Genomic DNA, 27,462 nt, shown 5'->3' with positions numbered 1-27,462 from the left:
TAATCGACTCCACTTTCTGGAAAATTATTAATTTCACACAGATACTCGCCACTATCTAGGTACATACATATCTATACTACATACAGTGACGAATAAAGGAAAGTTTAAAATTGATTAAAATTGATAGATGATAAATTTCGTACTAAAAATTGTTTACTATATTGATAACAGTCGTTTATTCGTTATCTCTTATTAAGTATGAGTTTTCGAAATTACAGTGTTTTTCTTATACTTCTTATTTTATACACTTCCTTCTGCCCGTCACTGTAATTACTATCCAACATCACGAAAAAGAAATTTTCATCAAGCTAAGAGTAATTAGTTTTAGCGAATAGACTTAAGTTTCTAGACTTTGTAATTTATGTCTCTGGACATTCGCATCTTCTGTCATCGAAGAAGCGACACAACGTTTTTGATTACCCGACAGATTGAAACTTTGAGAGGATAGACATTTTAGCAATTTCTTTATAAGTTAAAACTTATAACTAAAGATTCTAACAGCTACTTGTCTACCAGCTGTACCAAGTAGAACAAAAGTATCCATGAATTCTGTCGAGTGGAGGAATGGACAAGGTTGGAACGGTCGATAGTTGGGAAAACGGAGGCAGGAAGCAAAGTTGGTGGCGTTTGTGAAAATTGAACTAGAGTTGGCCCTAGAGGCAGCGAGCTTGCTCATTGTTCGACTGGATGTCAAGGACCTCTCATTCTCTCTGTCTCTCGATGTAATTAGCATCGAAGCACGGGAAACGCGGACCGCTGTTTGTCGGACGCGTTTCCCGCGGGCAAATTTCGGAACAAGGGCATTCCCGCGGGACTCTTGCCAGCAAACTATAATCCTCTGCTCACCGCACAGAGGGATCGATTTTCCTTTCGAACGCCGCCCGCTCGTTAAAATATGCGCAACAAAGGGAAGAGAATATTTCTCTAACGATTTCCACTGGTCGACTCTGTTGCAGGACCGTCCCCAGATTTCAGCACGCACACGCTGGTTAGACCGCGAGTCTATCACGGCAGGACCAGGCGGCACATCTCCTCGACCAAAGAGAACGTAAGTTGCATTTCTCGATGCTTCGTCACTCTTTTCTTATATACACAATATATCTACGTTTATCGTATTTTGTAATACAATATAATGTAATATATAGTATATTTAATCCTTTGTATACTCGGAATCTGTCGTGACACGTTGTAGCATGAGTTTTGCAGACGTATTCAGTTGTCGTTTATTAAATTATCGAACATAAAATTCGTATTCAAAGATATTATCTTTCTTATGATTAGAAGATAGTCTCATTCGTGCGACCATTTTAAGCGTTCTAGAAAAAAAATGAAACAATGGTTATTTTGATTTCGTTGGGAAAAGATTCATAAATCATTTCATCCTAGAGACAGAGATCTTTTTTAGTTATCAATTTAACGCAGCCTACAGTATATTCGAAAAGGATGAACTTCTTTGGATAATTATTTCTCTGAGCGATCATTCGCACGATCACGTTTTAAACGTTGACATTGACGTATAGATAACAAGCAGGGACTATCGTTTTTTAATAACTACACTTACCATGTACATTGTTGGAGTAATTTAAATTCCTGTCACGTACAATTTCTAAACTAACGACACGATTAAAACAGTGTTCATCGTTCGATTGTTGTTAACAATAGCAACGGTTCCTTATTTAGATCTTACAGTAAAAGCGCAGTATATCGTTCGAATAATTATGAGCGATAATCGCTCATGTATTTATATCCTTCCTTTTCAATTCTATCACGATTGCAAAGTCACCTTATTTGCATTTCTATTACACGTTTTACGCACATTACACACTTATTACACGTATTGACAATCAGCGTTATTTCGTCGTTACCTGCACAGCAGCTACAAAAGGTATCAATGATACCATAAATTTTCCAATAAAGAGTTTTTTAAATTCAACATTTCATCCACATGGCGAGAAATTTCTGTAGTCGTACGAAGCACCGCTAAATCATACAAAAATTTAACTGAATCTGATTAATTGCATATACGAATGCTATGAAAAGTACAACAGCGGGTCGATAGTTTCTGTAGCCACTGTATATTCCCATTTAGAGATACTTGGTTGCAGGAAAAAAGTGGCTCGTCTGCATCGAACCTTACCATCGCGGCGAGATTTCTCGTGAATTATTTTATGCGTGGGGAAGAACAAAAATCGATGAGTAATTAGCAAACGCTGTGACTGTCTCGGGCACATGTCTGCATTTACGCAGCCGACTTGAAATGCTAGATACGAGCCGCCGCGTCGACGCTGCAACAATTTCGATGCAAATGTCGCGCCGCACTGCGAATACGTAATCTAGAATAGCAGCATTAACTGTGACCTACCTGTCGCACAGAGACGAGAGGTCGCGGCAGAAATTTCATCGATGACACACCAGGGCGAGGATATTCGACCGCGACGAAGCCGAGCCTGGAGCTTCCATCGCGTCGTAAGCTCCATCACGGACTTCATCACGGTTTTCGTTCGCGCATCATGTTCGCTCCGAAGCTGTTCCGGAGATGTGTTTTGTGCCGAGCTATTTTTAAGCCGATGAATCCTCTTAACGCGAGATGCGTTGAAAACAAAATAAGCGAAACAGCTCCGTAGTATTTTCGACGCGAGGTAGATGGACGACGATAGTCTGTGGTTGAAACCGAGCGAAGCATCGTCGAATCCCTATCAAACAACATAAAAATACTTGCAGCTACTAATTATCAGAGTGCAGGTATTTGCGTATTTAGGAGAAATTTGACGGTACAAAGAACGCGTAGAATCCAGGCGAAAGTACAAAGGGTACACGGGAGAAAGAAATGTGAAATTTTTACATTTCTCAGAGAACGAAAATTTATTCTTCGGTATAAATACAATTTTGCAACTTCATATTTTCTCACAGATATTCTCATAGATATTCTCATAGATCAAAACATTTTATTCTTCGTTTTATTCTGCATCATCCTCAACCTTTACTTGTAATTTTAGATAATATATGGCACGTTAAACCGTGTGAAATGAAAAATGCCCTGTGCAACTTAATTTCTTATAATTATTGTAAAGTTGGGAAAATTAATGCGATATAACCAGCGGTAAAAAGCACACGCAGGGGCATACGGAAATATGTCAAACTCAAAATGCATTAAAATACCCCGCTTTTCCCGTGGACCCTTCGTCTATAAAATATTTAAAGTAAACTCTTTACAAGATCAACAGTTTACAATTTATTTAACAATTAAGAATTTATAATGTATTAACGGATTAAACATTTTTGTATCTACATTTTGTAAATTACAATTACAAAAATACGAATTTGCATAAACATCTACGGTCGACTCATGATCAACGCAAATTTCATGCAAATTTATACTTTTACGAATATACTTAATTACGAAAGTAGATCCTCGATAGAAAGTTATTTTACCTATTAAATATTATATTACAGAAGACACTGTCCTTTGGATATTTATCGATGCTTTCGTGTCGTAAAATTTTGTACAGTCAAATTTCTAATAAGTACTTAAAAATTCACTGCCTACCAATGATATTTGAATGCTCGATTACGAATACTGATGCTGATTTTAACGAATACTACGTGGTACCGAAATTTGACCTTTCGGACCTGTTACGCGAAAGCTGCTTAATCGGTAGGAAAAAGTTCGTCACGTGGAAGTTGCAAAACGATTGGAAGGAGAGAGAACAAAGATAAACTGTGTGGGTATATGGATGGTGAAAGCCAGAGTCTGGTGTCTGGTTGATCGAAACATCCACGTGCTCCGCACAGTTCGAGAGTTACAACGATTCCACGTTACACGCGATTCCGGTGCTTCTCGTCGAGCAAAACGATACGCGCGGCTGTAGGTAAACACAGCCAATAGAAGCGAGAAGCAAAGTTTGTCCGATGTTCCACCGGAGAGAGAGAACTACTTGGATGCGCGTGCACGTTGCCTTGCTGTTTGCCACTAGTTCGAAAACATTAGCATAGACAGCCGAGATAAATAAATCGCCCGGTGTTCAAACATGGCACACTCTTAGCCGCTTCCGTTTAATCCTTGTGCGCTATGAATCGGTTTGGAAAGATCGCGAAATGCCACGATCCGATAAAAAGGTAGAAGATACAGTCCTGTAAAAGTAGGCATCGATTTTATCCTTGGAGTTTATGAATCCGCGAAACACGAATAAAAGGCAGATTGAAGAAGTAAACAGGAAGGAAATTGATTTCGAATTTATTCGCCCGTTAAATCTTTATTTGCACATTAAAATATGTTAAACGTAGTAGCTCATACGTTTCTTGTTACGTGTTATCGGTGTGTAGAACAGAAAACGAAACGTTGGAATTATACGAGAATTTTGTTAGCACAATATACGAAGATGCTGCAGTAAAAATGATTAAAATTTCGAACGCTCATTAGTCGTCTCGCGATCTCATTTGCAATATAACGAGTAGAACATTCTTCTTAATATTACGATTAATGCTGATTTTACGGCCGCGCTATATCGTGTTCAACAACGATACGATATAGACAATTGCCACGGGAAAATTGTTGAAACAGTTTCGGACCGTAACGGGAATACATTTGTAACGGGAGTTGTTGTTTGAAACGGCAATCCAGAAGGCGAAGTGTTAGGATTACTCGAACGGAATCAAAGTAGCCGAAAGTCGTTTTGCTTTAATTCCATCAGAGAGGGAGAGAAAGTATAAGAAAAGGGAAGAGAAGAGAAGAAACACGTAGAAATTGAGAACAAGGAAACAATCGTAGTACGTGTATAGTGGCTGAGGCATTAGAAGAATCGCTTCGTTGCCTAATGCTACAGACACTAAAGTAACAGCGATCTCGCGGCGTCAACGAAGTAAGGCAATTGACCTCGTTTCTCGTTATCACGGGGAAGAATGAACGCTATCAGCGCGTCTGTCCGCCGCGACGAATCTAATTTCCTGCTACGTAGGGTCGCTTACCATACGTCGCAACTCGCAGCTGATCTTTTCGCGCCAGCATCATTCGATTCACTGATTACACGCGATCTCGATTTTCTAATGGTTCCCGGGAGAAAACGATCGGATGCGCGAGACTAATTCGTAACGGTTTGTTGATTATGTGGCCCAGCGTAATAGAGAAACCCGATGACTATTTCTATTCTGCTTTTACCGTGGCAATTTCGTTTAATAATAAATATCGATAATAAAGCTATTGATATTCGTGGTAACATTTATTAGGTTGTCCGGAAAGTGTTTTTCTTTTACAGACACGTCTTTTACAATAACGCATCTTTATACATCTTTATATCTAATCTGTCGAACGTTGTGATCTTTAGTTTGATAGAACAAAATGAAACTTAATTCGATAAAATAATATAAAATGAAAAATGTTGTGCATCCATTATCTCCTTATAAAACGAAAGAAACTTTTTATTTTCTGTCAGAAGTTGAAGATCTACTTCGTTTCGTGTATTTGACGTCGAAAAAGTAGAAATTCCAAGGACCACGATATCATTATTTTCCAAATTTATTGCCGATGTTTTTCTAATTTTATAAAACTATCGAGGCATCAATACGTATTCCTATAAAAGGTTTATATCTCTTGCCTTAACAGAGAAAAGTAGATGTATTGGGCGATTATTGTCTCCGTGGTCGTTGGAAATTGCAGCGAAAATTACCCTTCGATAGAAAATTCTTCGATAGACTCTTCAACTATTTTCGCATTCTTTATTGTTTTAACTGTGTGCATGGCAGCATTTTGAAGTGTTTTTTATTATTTAATTTCTCTTATCGCCATAATTAGATAACTTGATTGTCGCGTCGCATTTACTGTTGCTAAATAAAAAGTATTGCCAGGATAAAAAGCAGTGCAAAGATAATAGGCGATCGAAGGAAATTTCCGGTCGAACGTAATATACAAAAACGTATTCATAGCCATAGAATGGAGGACGCTCTTCGGTTAACTGTCGGTGAATTCTGTTGGTTTATCGAGCTTCGATGATCTCATCGACGATGCAACATGCCAAGAAGAAAGGCGAAAGAGAGAGGCAAACAGAGGTAAAGGGAGATCGTGTATATACTTAGATTCCCTTTATGCGGTTCGTGAGTTTGCAACCGCAAAGGAAAATAGAGTAGTTGCTGTGCCGTAGCGTGTACACTGCAAGCAACTAAACTCTTCGACTAAAAAGTGCATCGATAGGAGAAATTCGCCGTGCTGATCTCGTACGAATCGCGATCATCGATCTAGATTGTCTGGAAAATGCTTTCAATTTTTCGAATAACGCACACAATATATACATATCGAATACTTTCGTAAAGTTGAAGATCCACTGGCAAGCTAGGCAATCCAAGGGCATTTGCTTCAATGCATTTATACGGAACCATTTCCGTTGGCAAGCTAAACTAGTCCAATCACTTGAAAAATTGATTCTCTACAAATATATGGAAGCGTTTCGAAGCCAAGTTCAAGTGCCTCGAAGGTCCATTTAGCTTGGCCTAGCGCGAGATTGCCTCGTGAACAATTTTTCGTAGACCTTAGGCGCATCGTGCAGCACCAGGTCCTCGGGGAGGTCTGTCGCGTCCTTCTGAACATCCTTTTCTCGCCTGCTATCACAAACGAAAGAACATCGCTCCCAATCAGTTGTGTATCGTAAAATCGGCGTCACGACTTTTGAAACAGATAGGAAGGGTCTGTGTGTCAAGAACTTTTGCGATTTACCGTGGCGCAGCTTGGATTAGCTTAGTCTCAGTGAATCTCCAGCTTAATCCACACACACACGTGTGGGATTAATACACACACGTCAGGGTATTTTCTTTATAGGTTTATCTAAACTACACACACAGGTCTTGCTACTCACGAACAAGGGTGTCTATGTTCATCCTAAACGAATAACGATAAACTGGTTCGAAGCTATCTTTACAGTCATGGTTTATAGTTATCGATGATTACGAGTCATTGTATCGTAAATGCAAACAACTCGTTGGCAACCGCTTCACGCGATAATTATCTGCCACCATATAACAACCAGAGGAACAGGTTCGCCTTCAACGGAACCGGCGAACTATCGGGTAGCTTGCAACTGCGATAAAGAAAAGTGTGCAAAGTGGCCGACTGAAAAACCGAGAACGTTTGCTAGAGCACAATGGAAATTTCTTTGTGGATTACGTTAATCATTAGCGGAAGCGTAGAGCGGTTCCTTTGCCCCGGTCTCAGGGGCCTCTAGGACACGGAAACGCCAGTTCCTTCATCCTCTATGTTCTTCTAACCGTCGACCTAGTCGCCGAGGCGAGATTAAAAGATGCCTTTCATCCTATACAGCACCTACAAAGAGCCCCTCTGTACGTTACGTACATTGTGCACGCTCGCTACGAGCTCGTTAACCAACCGAATTTCCAAGAAACCCGTCAGTTCGAATAATTAACGCGTCTTTCGCGTGGCTTATCGCCGTAACAATTAGCAAGCGCCGGCCGCGATTCACCTTTGAATTATTTTCGTTAATCCTAACGTTAACCCTCCTCCCTAATTCTTCTCTCGCGTTTAACCACTACGGTAACCGCATTCGGGATTGCCCACGCTAATTGCAATTCCTCTCGCCACCAGGTGTTTATTTCAAAATTAACGCGATAAATCCGCTTTGGTTATGGCGTGCTTCCTGCCATCGCGGTATCGAATAACGTGCGTTAATATCGACATTTTTCAGTGCTACAATGAAAAATTGCATATTTCGGATTCCCGGGTTTTGTATCGGTAGACCGCGCGCTTTAAGGAGGTGTCCCGAATTAGAACATTCTAAAACAGCGTCTTTTGTGATTTTTTTTAGGAAAGGAAGAAAGAAATGAAGTTATTGAATTTTGAGATATAGTTTTATATATATTTAATGAATACAAAAAAAATTTTTTTAAAGTAAGAAAAGAATTATAACCGATTTCTAAGCCTATTTCATGGATTCATCTTATTTAACGAAACGACGTTCTGCAAATATCTCTCTAAAAGAATTGAAAAGTTCACGAAAAAATCGAGGAAAACGTAACGTACTGATATAAACGTGATTGAACTTCGAAAAATCACAAGCAAAAATACAAGACGTCTGATCATCGTGAAAGTTTAGATCTGTGGTAAATGTTTAAAAGTAATCTGATTAGAATTTATCGTCATTCGTTGACTATTTTCGAGACTACCGTTCTTCTCCTTTTTCCTGTTTGTTTAAACTAGCTTGTTAAACGACAAAGCCTCGATCTTAAGTATAAACCAACAAGTTAACACTTTGACTGTCACGTTGATCATATATGACCGGCCACGGTTTCTCCCGCGACGTCACGGTGGTCATTGCTGATCGGAATGCTTGAACTTCTTAGAATTGTAAAAATTGTATGAAAATTGACATTTAGGGCATTTTGAATATACCAGATAAATAGAAGGTACTTTGAAATATAAAGTCCCATTGAACAATTACACATTTTTATTAGAACATCAATAAAAAACAAGTGAGAACAAATCTTGCATCTAACGATGCACTGTGTTAAAACATTTTAAACATAATGTGGCTCATCGATACAATCTAGACAATAGGTGGCCACCTTTTTGGTCCGATTCTTAGCAATTTTTGATCCTAACTGTTTAACAATTTTTTTAATACCACTCTCTGCAAAATTTTCGTGCCAGGTACGTTTGCCCTTCTTTCTTCTGCATTTCGTGTCGCAATTTTTGTCGAATAAGTATATTTCACGGCTCTGGTGAATGGCACTGTGTAAGATGCATTGCAAGTGCCATTCTAAAATCTGATACCTTGATTTTTGTGCTTGTTGCTTGTTTATAGAGTATCATCGCGTTTGAAATTGATGTATTTAACAATAACTCTAAAGCTAATTTTATATACCACTTAAGGCTTCTTCCATGTGATGCGAATATGCTATCAGTTGATCTGATAAACCTACAGCACATTTTCCTCTTTTGTAATCTATGACTACCATTGGTTTATCACAAACATAATTTTTTTCGCGAACCTCTACCATTTCAGCCAAATGTTTCGTTGAAATCATAAAAATAATCATAATACTGTTTACTAATATCTTCTACATGTTTCAACAATATATTCTGCACGTTTTGCTTACGATGAAATAACGAATGCGAATGGTTTGTTGAAATAAACGAAGCCTTGTTGTAATATGTCGCTATCAACTGTTACCAAGGTGCCACGGTGGTCACCCGTGACCACCAATAAGATAAACGGTCCATTGAGGAAGAATGTTGTCTTATATCATCATCATTATTATTTTGCCATTATATACTTCGAATAATAAAAATACTCTCGTGGCATCCTGAGCGAAACATGTGATTTTGGCGTGACAGTCAAAGTGTTAAATTATTGCATTACGATTAAGGCGTACAGTTCGACGTTCCACACGTTTATAGATTACGTTCAGTCTTATTTTTTAATTAGGCTCGGCTCTTCGTGAATTTCTAAATAATAGTTACGAAACTGTTTGAATACTTGTGGTGCAAATATAGCATCATAATGTAATAAAGGTAAAATATGTGCATGAAACGAAATCGATCCAGTCTTTGCCTTCTAAAGGTTAACTATCGATAAAGCAAGTCGCACGATAAAATAATGAGATATTTTTCCTCGAGCTTCGTTCCAGACGATCGATAAACAGATAAAGACTATTGGTTAACGCTTACACCACGGTAATCGAAGAAACGAGACATCGCGTGATTAAAATCACATAATGAGTCATTAGTGTGTTTCAATGATCACACGCTGACTCTGCAAATTACACTGTCCACTATCGCAGTTACGATCGTTATACTCTATTTGAAAAATGTTACACAGCCAACGATTAAAGAAGGTTTTATAAAAATTACGTAACAGGAAATTAACAAGAATTTACGCATCGGTAGATAGAATTTGCGCGAAAGTACAGGCGCAAAGTCAACTTGTTGGTTTGGCAGTTGAACGCTAGATAGTTGAAAGAAGAATCTCGTGGAACCACGTCCTTTGAGGCGGAAACGCTGGAAACAATGGGACGGAACGGCGCTCCTCGTGGCAAAAATACTTTGGCAAAAGGATCGGTCACGAGACCTTCCGTGTTCCCGGCTCGTTTCCTGCAAAACGAGAACGCAATCAAGGACAGCGTTATGGAGGACATTTCGTGGAAACACAGTTCCATGACAATAGTTGGGTGGGCGCGGTGGACGAGACGCGAGGATCAATTTTATGAGAATCTCCACGAAATCCCTCTCCTTTAACCAGCTTTTGCGATTTCTCCCTAGGGACTCCTTTTTCCTGCTTCAATAATACAAGTTACCAAGAGAGTTCCCCTTGGTAATTTCGAAAGATCTATTTCATTTCTTTCTTTCAAATTTTTTGCTGTATAAAATATCGTGCCAACTATTTTCACAATCTTCTGCTTTCTCCCAGAAAGACCTTTCTCTACCCCAATAATATGTGCCACTAAGGATAGTTTCAACAAATCGAATTCCTTTCTTTTTTAAAGCTTTAAATATTTTACTAAAATATCATACCTACTCTTTATGAACTTTTAGCTTCCTAGTTCCCGTTTAATCAAAATTCCTTTGATATTGTTTTGACGCTGCGTGATGTCTGCAGGTATTTGGTTTATGCACACGTACATGCGTTAACTTCCGTAGGTGCCTGTGTATAGATCAGTGACATGTATTCGAGTACATCGAAGAACATAGAAAATGTTTGTCTTTTTATTGGGTTGGCAACTAAGTAATTGCGGATTTTGTCAATACCACCTAATGACAAAATCCACAATCACTTAGTTGCCAACCCAATATTTCTGCAATAAATCAACCGTACGAATATTTTCGTCTCTTGCACTGCCTTTTTCTTCTTCAGGTTTCGTTACATATTCCTTTTTAGAGTTATATTATTCAAACTCTAGCAGCTTGAATTCGAATAAATCGGTCAACCTGAATGAGGCATAGCCGCGTAAAGAGATATTGAGAAAATTGATCCGAGCATTGTTAGTTTTACTTGCTAATGGACCGGTTAAAAAGACCTGCGCCGGCGAGAATCGTGGAAAAGGCCTGACCCGTTTGCACATTAGTTTCTCGATATCGACAGGGAACGAGCACGGGTCATGGCGGTAGAGCAATTGGAATATCGAGAAATGTTTCCCAGATTGGCAATCGGCCAGGTATGGATTGCTAACTGTCCAACGACGATGATAGAATCCACGCCGGTAGAATTCCGTGGATCATCTATCTTCGATCCAGGCTGCATCCTCCGACCGTGCTCGGAATATCTGAAACGTAGCCTGACCTGGGAAAGGGTTTTCATTGCACGCCATGTTACAAAAAAGAGCACACAAAAAATGAGGATTAAAATAGAGAGAAAAATGTAAGAAATCATTTTCGGACCTTTTTTATTTTCCGACTTTTCCAAGCATAGATTATAATTATCCAAGTTGTCTTGTTTTTTAAATTCGGGTTTAAAGCATGTTAACGCGTTCTTCAATACCATCGAGTATTTATTCAACATCGTATTCAAGATCAGTTCGATGTAACACGTATTGAAGCACATATCTGTATTTGTGGATAATTTATTCCCGAACATAAATTTACTATCCGACTTTAATAGAACAAAATGAATTCTTGAATGAAAAACACGAGTTATAATAATTTATTTAAATTTTATACATTACATTCACGTGTATATACATTGTATACAGTGCATGCTTTCCCACTGTTTCAGCTTCCTAATTCAAGACCTCTTCGCGTCGCTCGTAGTATTTTTGTTTATGAAAATTATTCTCATTTTGTTTATGAAAATTATTCATATTCCTTGTAATATCTTCCGAAATATTGAAATGTAAATATAAACGTCCGTTCGTTGTATTTTCACTGTATTTTCCTCGATATCGATCGTCGTAATCGTGGCATTGCTCATTTCCGAAACACGTGCGCTATATCAAATATCATATCTAAATATTCCCTTCGCGATCACTAAGCGAAACAAACGAAAGTACGTAGAATAATTTATCTCGTTTTTCCTACCACTTCTTTTTTAAATCGTTTTCATTTTCGTAAGACTACTTCCGTTCCATCAGCATGTCAACAATGATAATGCGCGTATCTTCGATACGAAGATAGGATATTTCCTGTTCGTGGAAAAGTGAGCTGTCACGCATTTCCTATAAATTAAACATGGGATGGATTCGAGCGAGGCACGGTGCAAACAAGATTCGTAAATTCATTTGCCTAGTCGACGCGCGCGTAAACACTCGTCGGAAAAAGCTCGACGCGCCTAGCCCCGTCCAGTCGACTTCGAGCTCCATCGCTGTAGAGAATATAAATTTTTTTAACCGGTCGACTTTTCGTCCCACCTTCAACCGCGAATCGGTCACACACACACACAAAAAAAAAAGAAAGTTCGGGCATGCGACGGAGATCCGACATTTGACGCTCGTGAATAAAAATCAATTTTCAGTCAGCCGAGGGTCAACTGCGGAGTTACGTTGCGTTAAAAGTATATGATCTTTAGATATTGAAACTTGACAATTTCTGTCATCTGTATTTTGATGAACAAAATTTAATACGAGAAGAGTGGACTTTCTATTAACACTAGAACTACCGATAGTTAACACGAAGCTATTTCTACCAAAACTAATGAAAATGACTAGTCTTTAAAAAAATACGTAATAATAGAATACTTTTATATTTATTGATTCATTACTTTCTTACAGAAGGAATTCCACGTTATGTAGTACATTTTTGGTATTATTAATCCATCTGGGATCATGATCCCTAAACGAGGGTTGACTCATTTATAAAATCGTTGAACCAGTCATTTTCACTGGTGTGGTATTTCTAGTGTTAGCATCTAGCGATCTAGCGATCGACCCGGAATTTTCCTGGTAACTGATATCGTCATATCGAACGATACGCAGTAAAAATTTAAAAAATTTAAAAAACAGATTGCAGGACCCTTTAACACTTTGACAAGTACCAGTTATTTTGTCTGGTATTGGTATAAGTAGCCTTGATACAAAATTATTTTCAGTTTGAATACATAAAAAACAAAATAAAGTTCATTATATTATTTTTTTAGTTACCGTTGCGAAAGTCATTACATCATTGCGGAAAAAAATATAACACGAGGTATGAATTTTAAAATAAAATTGTAAAACCAGACGATTTGACTGGTGTGGTAGTTCTGGTGTTAAGTTGTCTGAAAAGTGTCTTTCTTTTACAGACATGTCTTTTACAACGATGCATCTTTATATAAACATTCTTTTTTTTTATTTGGTAGGCTTTTTACAATCAATTCTCTTTGAGAATTATAAGTAAATTATTTTGGCGTGGTACTATAACTTGGATTATAAGAGTTTATAATATGCTTGATTCTAGTTGAATCTAATGCTTAAATCTAAAGGGTATTGTCTTTTAGTCTGCGGATCTGATCCGTAGTGTCAAGTAATTGGGTAACTAATGGGTTTTGTTGATTGTTAACTCTTATATTATCTGTTACTGAATTTGAATATTTCTTCTTTAACTGTGTGTGTCTTAAGGCCGCGATGTATTGTTTCGTTGGTAACATACCAAGATGCATCTATTAAGGATCTTAGAGTTCTTGATTGGTTTATACAAACATAAAACCTAATCTGTCGAACGTTATGATCTGTATTTTGATCAAACAAAATGGATCATACGTGATTCGATAAAATAATATAAAACAGAAAATGTTGTGCATCCATTGTTTCCTTATAAAACGAAAGAAACTTTTCGAACGACCTAATAGTATTCGAAAATTCCATTATCCGTGTATTTTTGCCTGCTTGTTAAATCGGATATAGAAAGTTCTATGTTATATTCTCGCGTGCTAAGAGAGGAAGTTTCACAGTTTGAAAAAATTGCCTAAATTAACATCAATTATGCGAACCGTTTCTGTTGCGTACAGATATAAATAACGGAAAATGTTAATAGCAAGAAAGAGTAATTTATGCAAGATCTGGCGTTACGTCGCGAATTGCGCTCTTCGTTGTATAGGCCGGGGAAATCTGGCTTTTAGAAAGCAAAGTGGCGCATGGAACATCGAAATAATAGCTTTTTATCGTCGGATCGTTGAATCTGGAGATCGTTAACGGGGGAAAGTATTTTCCGGCTAGGTAAACTGGTCGGTCAGCGATCGAAGCTAATTGGCCCGTTGGCTCGGTTTTCCGGCGGATTCCATTTCCACGCGATCGCGATGTGTTTCTTCTTTTATCTCGATCCCGGTAGCTCTCGACGTCGTGCCGCGCAACAGGTGCATAATGTCGAACTTTGAAGCGATTATAATGCGTTCGAATACCGATTCGAAGAAGTTTTATCGGGTGTTCGCGCGGAAACGCGCGGTTTCGCGATAGGAAAATGCGCATTGCCATTACGCTAACTTGTCCTTGCCGCTTTGCTTCCAGGATGTCGAACACGCTGACGTGCTGACGGTGGCTTTCGAACTAGACGGCGTGCAACGTGTCCTAGACCTGAGATTGAACACCGATCTAGTACCGGTTGGATATCAGCAGCGTCATCAGCATCGAGGCACGTACGTGGTGCACACACCCTCGAAAGTGGTAAGTGTAGTTCTCCTATGTTTCACGCTTTTCTATACAGTTCCAGATCATCGAAGCTCCATCGAACACTTTTAATGTCTTTCAGTTTTTTTTCTTTTTTTATTAAACTTGAAAGGCGTGAAATGTAATAATGGAGTTCATCTAATTGCTACGTTGATTCGTGTTCCTTTTCTTTGCCTTCCACTTCAGCTTGTATCTTTGCAATTTACTTCGTATACACTACCGTGTCATATATTTCGCGTTCCCATTATTTCGCTAAATATTCTGAATTCTTATCTCGAAATCGGTTAATGTGGTGCTCGAGGATAATTGCACGGCTGATGTTATCAGGCTGCAGATACTTTCGACGATATCTAAGCCAGGTGAATCGTCCGAACCACGGGGAACATATATAATATTCTTGGATATTATATAATGATAATTATAACAAATAAAATAAATATCATAGATCAAATAAATTAAATCAGACGAATCAAGTAATCGCTATATACAAGTAATAATTTTTGGACAGCTAAAAACAATTTACGATATACGTGACAGTAAAAGTAAGCAGGATCTCGAAAAGTATCCCGTTGGAGCTTGCGAATCACAAATTGAGCGTCCATTCATCCGCAAAAAGTAGTTTCTGTCGAATGGAAAGCAGACACGATTAATCAGCTCTTCAATACGTTGAATCAGCTCGAGAGGATTGGAAGAGATAATTAAGGGCGAACTATGTGCAACCGAATTTCAAGGAACGTTGCTGGAAACGAGATCGTTGGCCAAGTATACAGGTGCAAAGAATGTTGGAATCGATAACGCTGACTCACTGTCCAACCGTACAGGACGCCCTGCTATAGACGGACACGGTTTCGAGAGTATCGATCACTCTTAAATAACGTTGACGAGTAGCGTGCACAGCATAAGCGAACTCGAACGTTACTCACGCTTATCCTTTCTTTAAACGTTCCCGACTTTAACTAATCTTCACGAAGGAGCTGTCTACTCGACAATCGTGTTCGTTTAGGGACAGCTCGTTTAGGGACGATGCTATATTTTACGATGTTTCGATATGAAATCAACCTTTTCATCGTTTATCAGTGAAGCTCGTATTTCTATGAAAATTTATATTTTTATGGGTATGATAAAAGAGATAGAAGTTAAAGATTCGTTTTACTTATTAGAAATCGTAACGAATATTCTACTGTAGGTATGTGATATAGTTTTGTCGTATATTGTATGCATTTTTGTTTCTTTGGATTTTGCACGAATGTGTAAAAATCTGCGGTTCATCTGTCGGCCTTTGATACGATCGATCTCGTTGGCAAACATCCACCGTGGCCATTGCCTGAGTGTAAAAGTGTTTGTCTAAAATGGGATGTTTCGTTACAAAGATCGAATAAAATCGTGTGGTTGCTTTTATAACATTTTCTGCTGCAAACGGCGCATTACCAAAAATCGTAAAAAGAAAGGAACGTTTTCTCGAGGTAAGTTTCCTATTCGTTCATTTCGAAGAGAGTCGTAACTCTGCCAGTTCCGTTAGGATCGCGTTCGCCTCGTGAATCACGCGAGGGAAATAACGGCCTTCCCTCGATATACGATGCGCGGAAAGGAAGAAAAATGGCTGTCGACATTTTTTAACGATTCAAACACCCGACATTGATATAAATTTTTTACCGTGTCACGTTATTTACGGTTAATGAACGAGAATAAAACATCGGTCGGCCGCGTATAGTCGAGTTCGTTGCGCTGCGTGTTTTCGTCCGTTCCACGTTTTATGCAATTGAATAAATGAATTGGCACGTCCAGTTGCCTCTCTCTCTCTCTTTCTCTCTCTTACACTCTATGGTTTTATTTGCCCTCGCAGTCGCGGCCAAACGGACGAGCTAATTTCGGTCGTTTAAATGGGGGAAATTCTGCGAATTCAACTAGTTAGAACGCTCTTCAGAGGTTTCGCACTCGAAACGCCAGTAATTATAGCCCTTTGTTCTTGTCTCGCTTCTCCACCCCCTCTCGCGTTGCAAAAAGAAACTTTGGTGAAATTACGTTTGCACTGGATAAAATTTCGCTCTTCAGAAATCCAGGTTTTCCCTCGAGAGAGGAGACACGAGTGAACCTACGCTACTCTACCTAAGAATCTAGAGGCTTTGATCGATTTTTAGCAATAGTACACCCGTCTCTCAATTTACGCGTAGTATCCGTTCTACATGGATTCGTTTTACGCGAATGAAAATCGTGTAAATAACGTCTATCAGCGCGAAAGGAAAGATAGCGCAACGTAATATAGTTTTATCCTTATCGTATACAGTACTGACGCGACTAGCCGCGTAAAAACTGCCGCGTAAAGAAAAGACTGGCGTAAATGAAGCGCCGCGTAAATTAAAGGACCAGTGTATGTGTATTTCCGAGTGAAGGATAAATTGGTATTTGGAAGCTACACCTGCGGTCTTTGTATTGTGAAATCAGCGTACCATGAACCTAAATTATCTTTTAAAAAACGTAGCGACGATATATTTTACTATTTATTATATCTAGTGCCACATTCATAGCAGATGAATATCACTGATCGTGCTGACGCTTCTTAATCCGACTTACAATACAATGAAAAAATGAAAAAAACCTAGGATAAAGAGTTTATCGAGTGAGAAAATAATTCTCTGGCCTGGCAGTTGTGCACGCCAGTTTTATTATTCCATGTCGATTTTCAAAAACCAATTAACGCTATATACGTAGCTGTGACGATTATAAAAAGTAAAATCATCGCAATTATATTATCTCCGCAATTTTGTAATTGAAATACGATTGGTCGAAAATAGGCAAACATCCGGATGCTTTTGTACGGTAACAGTTCGCTAATTTCATGATAATCGCCCGATAAATCACTTTTCCGCGAGAGGCATGTTCCTGATGACGCTTGCTCTTGGAATCGCGCGCGCGCGGCGAATTCTTGTTTGGAAAGTGGAGATACAAAAGGAAAAGGAAAAAATGGCTGGTCCAATGGGAATCTGGGCCAACTATATTTGTACCGGTCGGACGCACGGCTGAACACTGCACGTCCGGGATATTCGTCCGGACCGACGAATGAGAATCCTTCTTAGGCGGCGGTCTAACTTTTCGCCTTTACTTCCTGCATCGCTAAAATGTAACGCCCGCGTCAACTTCCATTCCTTTCTTCAGCTCCTTTCTAATCCCAGCCTCTTCCCCGTCGTCGTTGACAAAACTTTGACTGAAATTCTTATCCGTTCGCATTTGCATCGCAGGTCTTTTTATCGCGACGATCCTTTGTAAACGGTAGCCGGAAGTTGCCAGCTAACTCTGGGCCGTTCGTGCCAATTCCAGAATTTGAACAGTCGCGGACAATCGACGAGGGCCAACACTAACGAAATCGATGTTCCATTGAAATTCGCAGGAATTATGCCACTATCAAGGTAGCGTTCGTGACGTTCCTGGTTCTTGGGTAGCGGTGTCTACGTGCAGAGGGCTGCGTGGTGTCGTTTTCGATGGCGAGAACCTGCACCACATTCACCCGGAAGAAGAATCCTTGGACTCGCAGCATTACGTCTACAAGCACAGCGATCTGGTTGCCAATCATACTTGTGGTAATTATCGCAATCTTAATGCAATTTTAATGGTAGATGAAAATGATGGATGGTAGGCAAATGATGAAATCCATGTCCATTATGTACATTCCCGTTCGCACGTACTAAGACACTTAATAGAGAAAAGAGGACAGACCTGGCAAGCTATTCGGGATGCATGTACGTATGTAAACACACACACATATATATGCTACCGTACGTGTATAAGTATTTGCACGTTCTCAAATAATAGCAAATGTATAAAACTTACTTCGAATAAAGCTGTTTAATTTAACCATCGCCTCTGGTCTTACCTCAGGCAACGATATGTAGTTGGTTGATAATGCCAAAAACAATAGTTGACGTTAATTAGTTTAAACAAAGAAGCTATAATCGAAGGTGGATGAAAGTCGTTTGTAAGGAAACGCCTTAAAGTTAAATGACTCGAAGCGTTTATCCAGTGTTAAAAGATCTTAGAATGTTTGGAACGTGTATTTCTAATCTAAAAGGTTTATATAGGTTTTTGTAAATTAATAATAAATTTCATAAATAAATTTCAGCTATTTATTACAGATAACTATGGAATATTCTATCGATGCAGGTATATCCCCTGTTTCAGTTTCAATTTAGCTGAACGTTTGATCCTAGTTAGGGCAAGAAACGGAGAATTGACAATAGAAAAACATTCTTCTATCGTAACGTCGAAAATGTAAGAGAAACGTGGATACTTTGATCGAGTTGCACCAAGTGTACAAATACTTACGCACGGTAGTGTACGTGTACGTACACATACGTCACCGAACAGACAATATGTTGGGTATTTCGGTTCTACGTAACAGTTATTCGGAGTAAAGGTTCTTCATAACCGTTTTAAAATCCAAAACGTCGATATTACGACACTTTCCAAGTCCCCTGGTTTAACCCTGTTCACAATATATTTCAGTTCGTCGCTGATCAACGACAAGGAATCTTGCGAGAATTTCGCAAATTCGTAACACGGATATCTTAAACTTCCTACATACCATATCCTCGTATCCTTCGATGCTTGCCCTTCCTAGCTCTCGATAGGAAGTCTCATGGATGATGAGACCGGTTCGATCTAGTGCTACGTTAGCCTGGTTCGTTGCAGCGCACGCGCTCCTTTCCTGGCCTGAAGGACCTGTCTCGCTAAGACTGGTCTCTCCTTAACTGTCTTAACGAATGTATGAGCAAGATTCTGCCGGCTCCCTCCTCTCTTTGTCCTTAACTTTACCAAGAATCCGACCGAGACGATGATCTTAGTTTTTTGTTCGGTACAGGTTACGAAGGAACGCCGCACCATGTTCTCGACTATGAACACCGCGGGATCGTCAACAGAGCCACGAGGGTAAGATATGTTGTTTTAAGGTCTGTTGTTCTAATCATAGGATTACTTTAGTTTTTTTTAGAACTGCGAAACGTTCGTGAATACTCTTGATCTTGGCACACTCGTGTCGAATTGATTCTTCTTCTTCTTCTTCTTTTCTGTTGTTTTCTTTCTTCTTTTTTTTTTTTTTGCTTTTTTTTTTTTCAAGTGTACAAGTAGCTTTATTGACGATCATAAATTGTTAGGATACTTACTGATATTAACGGTTTTCACTGTTTTTATTTTTTATTTATTTTATTGTAAATCTATCATCATAGCTTCTAACGTGTACAATAGTAAATAAAATATAATTTGTTAAAGTTTGCCAATAGATGTAACGAACAATGTTCTAATACTTAGGACAGCGTAGTTTAACTGTTAGACGCTCGATCAATGTAACTTCCTGGGTAATTGGTCATTTTTACTGGAAAATTACTTGTTTGTACTGTCATTGCAAGTGAGCCTTTTTTTCTTATCAAATCGTATTTCTCTTTCATTAGAAAATTTCTGAAAATATGTAACTTCGTGTTGATAGTATCCTTAAAACATTGAAAATCTTTCTCTCGATAGAAGCGAATGAAAGTTCGATTGGAAGATAAAAGACTCGAAGGATTGCAGCTGCAAGATCGGCTGAATCGTTGTACTCTCGTTTAATATCTCGAATTGAATTTTTTTCTTCCAGCACAAGAGAGCGGCTGAAGCGATTCGAGGACCCTACAACGCTAACAGGCATTCCCGATACGTAGAGTTGGTCCTCGTAATCGATAAAAAGGAATACATTGCTCTCGACGAGAACGTGGACAAAGTTTATCAACATTGCAAGGATATCGCGAACATTATCAATGCAGTTAGTACAGCCTTTTTCAATATTTACTCTACTCTTCAGAAATATCCTAACGCCTGATTATCTTTTGCGAAATATATGTGCTTTAATTAAGAAACTAATTACGAATGAGACCAACTATAATAATCTTATTCTTTATGAATAACACTTTGACTGCCACGCCAAAATTACATTTCGTTCAGGACGTCAAGGGAGAATTTTTATTATTCGAAGCATATAATGGCAAAATAATAATAAATTCGTGCTGTAAGATAACATTCTTCCCCAATGGACTATTTATCTTATTGGTGGTCACGGGTGACCACCCTGGCGCCTTGCTAACAGTTGATAGCGACATATTATAACAAGGCTTCGTTTATTTCAACAAACCATTTGCAATTCGTTATTTCGTCGTAAGCAAAACGTGCAGAATATATTGTTGAAACGTGTAGAAGATATTAGTAAACAGTATTATGATTATTTTTATGATTTCAACGAAACATTTGGCTGAAATGGTAGAGGTTCGCGAAAAAAATTATGTTTGTGATAAACCAATGGTAGTGGTAGATTACAAGGGAGGAAAATGTGCTGTAGATTTATCAGATCAACTGATAGCATATTCTACATCACACAGAAGAAGCCTCAAGTGGTATATAAAATTAGCTTTAGAGTTATTGTTAAATACATCAATTTCAAACGCGATGATACTCTATAAACAAGCAACAAGCACAAAAATCAAGGTATCAGATTTTAGAATGGCACTTGCAATGCATTTTACACAGTGCCATTCACCAGAGCCGTCAAATATATTTATTCGACAAAAATTGCGACACGAAATGCAGAAGAAAGAAGGGCAAACGTACCTGGCACGAAAATTTTGCAGAGAGTGGTATAAAAAAATTGTTAAACAGTTAGGATCAAAAATTGCTAAGAATCGGACCAAAAAGGTGGCCACCTATTGTCTAGATTGTATCGATGAGCCACATTATGTTTAAAATGTTTTAACACAGTGCACCGTTAGATGCAAGATTTGTTCTCACGTGTTTTTTATTGATGTTTTATTAAAAATGTTTAATTGTTCAACGGGCCACTGTTTATTTCAAAGTATCTCCTATTTATTGATTATATTCAAAATGCCCTAATTGTCAATTTTTACAATTGTAATAATTGTAAATGATCACCGTGACTTCACAAGAGAAACCATGGCCGGTCATTTATGACCAACCTGGCAATCAAAGAGTTAAACTATATCATTCTACGTTTCTACGTTTCGGTCAAATTTAAATACCATCGCTACGAATTGATGAAAATTGTCAGACACGTACTTACATACAGGCAATAGTATAGATTTTAACTAAAATAATGTATCGATTATAAAACGAGAATTCATCGTGTTTCAGTTGTACATGCCACTGAACATATTCATCGCGTTAGTCGGGGTGCAAGTTTGGTCTGACGCGGATGAAATAGCGTTGTCTCCAAACGGGGACACCACCCTCTCGAATTTCCTTCGGTACAGGAGGGAGAAGCTAGTACAGGACATGCCGAACGATAACGCCCAGCTGTTGACGTAAGCCAGAAACGAAAATATTTTTTAACGACATGCTTCGAAAGCTGCTGTCAAAAATATAAAATAAGACACAAGCTGTACATGCGTATCATATATTTGTAAAAATATAAAATATATTTTTAGCCGAATCACTTTCGAAGGAGGCGTGGTTGGAAAAGCGCTTAAGGGACCAATATGTACGTACGAATTCTCCGGTGGTGTCTCGATGGATCACTCGAACGTCGTGGGATTAGTAGCAGCTACTGTCGCTCATGAAATGGGTCATAATTTCGGTATGGAACACGACTCGGCTGATTGCGAGTGTCCCGAAGAAAAGTGAGTTCATTTTCATTGTTATTTACCGCTTGGTTTTGTTTAAAAATCTACTTTGTATATTTTGTATATTTTTGCATACCGTCAACTTACGTTCCACGTATTCTTGTAGCTTTAAATTTCCTACGAAACATAAACATCGACAGCCTGTTACTGCTCCGCAAGAAGAGTTGTCTTCTCCTTGTTCTTTGAATTCAGAAGCAGCAACTTTGCTTTAGTTTCACCAAATAAATACACGATCAGAATGAAATTCTCTTTCGTTTTCGAGAAACAAACGACCTACTCTATAAGACGACATAAGTAATAGTAAATTCCAAAGTAAAGTTTCAAGTGTTCGCAACACCATTCGTAACATCGCTCTCTGTACTTTTCAATTTACGCAGTTGACCAATGGCTCGTATGTTGAAACGTGGCCAATTTTCTTTTATTCCGCGAACTATACGTTAGAGCGAGTAATGTGGCAACGACGCCAATAGGTCTTAACAACGATAGAAAAATTTAAATAAAAAGGAACGAGTCAATCAGGCAATGAGTATGGTATATTTGCTGTTTGAATCTCGTGATCCCACGGTCTTTCGTCGGTCCTCTGTGAAACAAGGCCATCGATCTGCATTCGCAGGATGGCGTCATTACGATTACCGTCATTTTCGCTAGAGTAACATCGGGGTCTAAACACGCTCGATTGCATCTGATTACAGATGCATCATGGCATCGTCGAGCGGCTCGTCGGGACCAACGCACTGGTCCACTTGTTCTCTGGAGCATCTGGCTCTGGCGTTCGAGCACGGCATGGATTATTGTTTGAGGAACAAACCGCAGAAGCTGTTCGATAGCCCGATTTGTGGTAACGGGTTCGTGGAACCCGGGGAACAGTGCGACTGTGGCCTGAAAGAGAACTGCGATAATCCCTGTTGCAACGTGACCACCTGCATGTTGCATAGTAATGCGAGCTGCGCCACCGGCGAATGTTGCGATTTAAAAACTTGCAGACCGAAATCAGCAGGCACCGAATGCAGAAGCGCCGAGCACGAATGCGATTTGCCGGAATATTGCACTGGCCAGAGCGAATATTGTCCCGTGGACGTGTTTAAGATGGACGGCGAACCATGCAGCATGGGAAAAGCGTTCTGCTACCAGGGCTCTTGCAGAACTCATAATGACCAATGTAAGCTGTTATGGGGACCTACTGGAACCTCTTCCGACGCACAGTGCTATGACATGAACAATAAAGGCACGAAGCATGGCAATTGTGGCTACAATCGAATCGAGTCTAGCTACGTCAAGTGTACCGACGAGTAAGACAAGATGATTTTTCTTTCCTCCAGTTTTTGGTAGAATTATGTTACGTTCTTCATTAAAATGTCTTATTTATTTCGTTTGGAGATGGAAGAAAAGCGAGGTCCGTTCTCTTTTAGAACACAAGTGGTAGGGAAAAGGAAAAAGAGAAACATAATAGGACTACGCTTTTCTTGCGTCTCGAAATGAAATAAATAAAATATCTCTATAGAATGTCTGTAAGTAAGGAAGAGAGTATGGACTGTATTGGTAATAATGGAACTTGATTTCTTCTTTATTTTAGAAATCTTTTGTGTGGAATGCTACATTGTAAGCACCTGAACGAAAGACTAGAATTCGGTATGGAATCTGTGGCGATTCTCAGCCATTCGTTTATCAATACTGGAGGGAAGATCATACCCTGTCGTTCGGCTATTGTGGACCTAGGATTGAATCAGGTGGATCCTGGTCTCTCTCCAGATGGCGCAAAGTGTGCACCTGGAAAGGTAATAGAGAACTTATAATGCAACAAATAGTTTTATATAAAAGTAACAGTATAACTAATGTTATGAAAATGAATACTTTCAAAATATTTGGGGATGTATAGACAGCAAAGGCATATATTTAAGCCCTAAATCAAAGAACAAATTTTGTGATATAAAACCAGTTAACAATGTCTTGAATTCAAAAATTAGTTTCCTACAAAAGACAAAAGACGTGACTTGTTATATTTCTCCCCTCTATTTCTCATATATAAGAACAGGTCTCATACATGTAATAACAATATTTGTAATTACAAGAGCGTTGCAAAATGGTGTCTGTTACTAGCAGACATTCAGTCCAGATAAAAGAAAGTTTGAATAGCAGAAGATTGGTATATTAGAGCGTAGTGAAAGTTCGGCTATCGAAGACTCTACTATAAAATGTTTTCCAACGTGAATTGTAACGCTGAAATTTCGTGATTTCGATTTAGATGTGCGTGAATCAAAAATGTATGCCGGTAGCCGATTTGCGTGCTTCCGTATCCGGAGGGAAAGCATGTCCTAATAATTGCGGAGGCAACGGAGTGTGCAATAGTCTCGGTCATTGTCATTGCAATCGTGGCTTCCGGCCACCTGATTGCACTCAACCTGGCGTGGGCGGCTCCGAGGACAGCGGTCCCGCGGAGGATCCGAATGGTGAATCAATTTTATTCAATTTATCGCAACCGAGCACAATATCATCGACCTTACCACCCATGAAAACTAATCTGTTTCGTATCGTGTATTTGTTACAGCGAGGAACGACTTCATAATGGCCCTGTACATTATCTTTTTGGGGATTATACCGATGATCGCTCTGTCCTCGTTCGGTGTTTGGTACGTGAGAAATCCTGGCCAGCACTGGAAGAAGAGCATGATGTCAACGTACGTATCTAGTCTCGACCGTGTTACAGAGAAATGCAAACCGCATGCCTTTTCGTCGCGCGGTGCTCGCAGGGCGAATTCGAGTCACAGGCTCGGTAAAAACTTTTACGAAAGGGTGGTCATTTTCTTTTCACCTCGACAAGAGAATTCTCGTAACTCAGATAGAATATTTACGATCAGCGACAATCTGCCGCCAAAAGAGAAGCTTCAGATAACTAAAACCGATCTGATATCAACTACTAACCCAGACGCTATTAACTGCAGCAACAGCATCGCGAAGAGAAAGTCGATGTTGCTTAGCAATATGGATCAGAGTGTGAGTAATAGGAAACCTGACATCTCTGAATCTGATCAATCTGCTCAGCCTTCGTCTGTAGAAGGTCAGGCAAGGAAAAATTCCATTAGGACGGAATTAGGCACGAAAATAGCGGAACGTATTCAACAGATGCAGAAAAAACCCACGAAGAATATCAAAGGGCTCACGCTTAAAACGGAAGTAAAGTTCGAGCATTTAAACGAAAGCTCAAGTGGTAGTGTTGGCGTTACGCCAAAGACAGGTGAACCGTTGCTGCCCGATGGGAAACCATATTCGAAGGCACCTGCACCCTTCTATAACAAAAAACCGCCACCCCCACCGGCCCCAGCACAAAGTTTAAAGCCAAAGATTTGATCTTTTTCCTATATCTTGCGGACACCCGTTGAAGATCTTTCAAATTTTCTTAAACCTTATTACGTAGATATAATCCTTTATCCCCCCCCCCCCCACTTTACTATATCCACGCATAGTATAGAATATATTTTTTAGTGCGAAGGTCGCAGCAATATTTTCTCATAGAAGCTATGACCTTTGCATTATGCAGTACAGGGTTGAGAATAGCGGTGGCGGTTAATGCAATTTAATTCTTATCGTTGTCAAAACGACTTTAAGAAGTACGCTGTGATTTTTATGTTGTAACAGTTCTGTTGTGGCAAACAAAGAATACTCTATTCTACTCGCCGAGCTTCTTCCTTTAAGGATTCATGTATTTAATTTGTCAAATCTCCGGGCACCGCGCAACTCGTAAAAAAAGTCCTGCCGTAGCACGTTTGCTGTGCACCTTTTAAACATTATTCCAATTATATTTTTATAAATAATATAGTCGAACGAAAGGATATAATTTTTTTATTTGTAACGTAAATATCGAAGCGAATAGATATTTCGCGTGTAAGTGATTTATTTATTCATTTGGAGGCTATAGAGGAAGAGCACGATAAGACAAGAATGTCGTCAAAGAGTACCAAATTATCTTTTCCTTTGGTTTACCAATTAGACATTTTTCCATGCGGTTTTTCGTACTCTTCAAAATTTAGATTTTGATAAAATGATTTTCATAAAACTTTTGGTCAATTTCACAGTTATTTTAAGATATTCCTTACATGCACATGTTTGAATCTAATAAAATTGATTTCATTTTCAATTATTCATCATCAGAAGGTAACGTAAAATTCATAAAATCAGAGAAGTATACTTATCGTGTTTTTTTTTCTGTAATCTTCGCTTACTATCGTTATTTCATGCTCAAGCAATGATATATACATAAGTTAATAAATAAAAGTATATATGACGTAATATAATTTTCAACTATTATATGTAAATGCATTTAAAAGACGCATATTACGTCATGTGGTAGTATTACCAAAAACTGGGTGATAATAAAATAGAACGAAAACGGCTCTCTACTGACTCGATCAACGTGAATAAGCATCTATGGCTAGTCATTGGCCTAATTATTTATTCGATTAATACCTTAACGAATGGAAGAAACACGTTCCAGGGAAAAGTTGAGAACCGTGATTTAGAGCATGCATAGAAAATGAATGTTATACGAGCATGAGCATGTGTGAGTTTCTCTTCGATGGCTTTTGCATTTTAAGATTACTGAACGACTCACTTACAATGGAGTCGATAAATCAGTATTAACGGGGTGACTCAACATTCATAATGATTCCCGATTGAATAACTTACATAGAACAGAGCTCGACGTTTGATTACTTTTTAAAAATCATTCAAATCATTCAGATATATTTTCAATATCCTAAAAATAAAAATCACACGGGGAAAACACGAGAAGCTGTTTTTCGTTGACTTTCTGATTTTCATGCCGCTTGACGACTGAAAGATAATATTTGAACGTAATGCAGATAATTGAGATGGAACATCTGTCGAATGTAAAAAGACATAAGACTTTTAAAACGAGGTAATAAATATAGGAAATTTTGTAAAAAAAAAAAAAAAAGAAATTCGAGAGCATATCTAAACAAAATATTAAATTTAAAGACGAACACATATCTAATCCAAAAACGAAGAAAAAAGATAGGCTGTGGGTTGATTGGAGAATGCAATGAATTTTAAAATGGCTCTCTTGTAAAAAGCAGAAAGTATAACTTAAAATACTCTTCCCTCGTCGTCCTCGTATCGAAATTGCTCATACTTGAAACGGATCAATTGTATAAGTTTATTGAATAAACGTAGTGTTTCATACAAAATCTACAGAATTTTCTTATGTAATCAAGAATTTCCTTCCTCCAGA

General features: G+C 38.7%; 1 protein-coding gene across 1 annotated transcript in view; it reads left to right on the top strand.

Moving 5' to 3' along the window:
• LOC132911989 (uncharacterized) overlaps positions 1-27,462 on the top strand; it is a 74,388-nt gene that overhangs the window by 41,424 nt on the left and 5,502 nt on the right. The window contains exons 2-12 of the mRNA XM_060969052.1: positions 957-1,048; positions 14,410-14,565; positions 17,954-18,143; positions 19,421-19,488; positions 20,189-20,353; positions 21,730-21,899; positions 22,023-22,214; positions 22,910-23,506; positions 23,791-23,992; positions 24,460-24,664; positions 24,763-24,892. Coding sequence (XP_060825035.1) covers positions 957-1,048; positions 14,410-14,565; positions 17,954-18,143; positions 19,421-19,488; positions 20,189-20,353; positions 21,730-21,899; positions 22,023-22,214; positions 22,910-23,506; positions 23,791-23,992; positions 24,460-24,664; positions 24,763-24,892 — 2,167 coding nt within the window. The remainder of the gene's footprint in view (positions 1-956; positions 1,049-14,409; positions 14,566-17,953; positions 18,144-19,420; positions 19,489-20,188; positions 20,354-21,729; positions 21,900-22,022; positions 22,215-22,909; positions 23,507-23,790; positions 23,993-24,459; positions 24,665-24,762; positions 24,893-27,462) is intronic.

The sequence above is a fragment of the Bombus pascuorum genome, chromosome 11 (genome assembly GCF_905332965.1).
Source record: "Bombus pascuorum chromosome 11, iyBomPasc1.1, whole genome shotgun sequence".
Lineage (NCBI taxonomy): Eukaryota > Metazoa > Arthropoda > Insecta > Hymenoptera > Apidae > Bombus > Bombus pascuorum.
The sequence above is the reverse complement of the archived record's forward strand: the minus strand, read 5'-3'. Positions and strand labels throughout refer to the sequence as shown.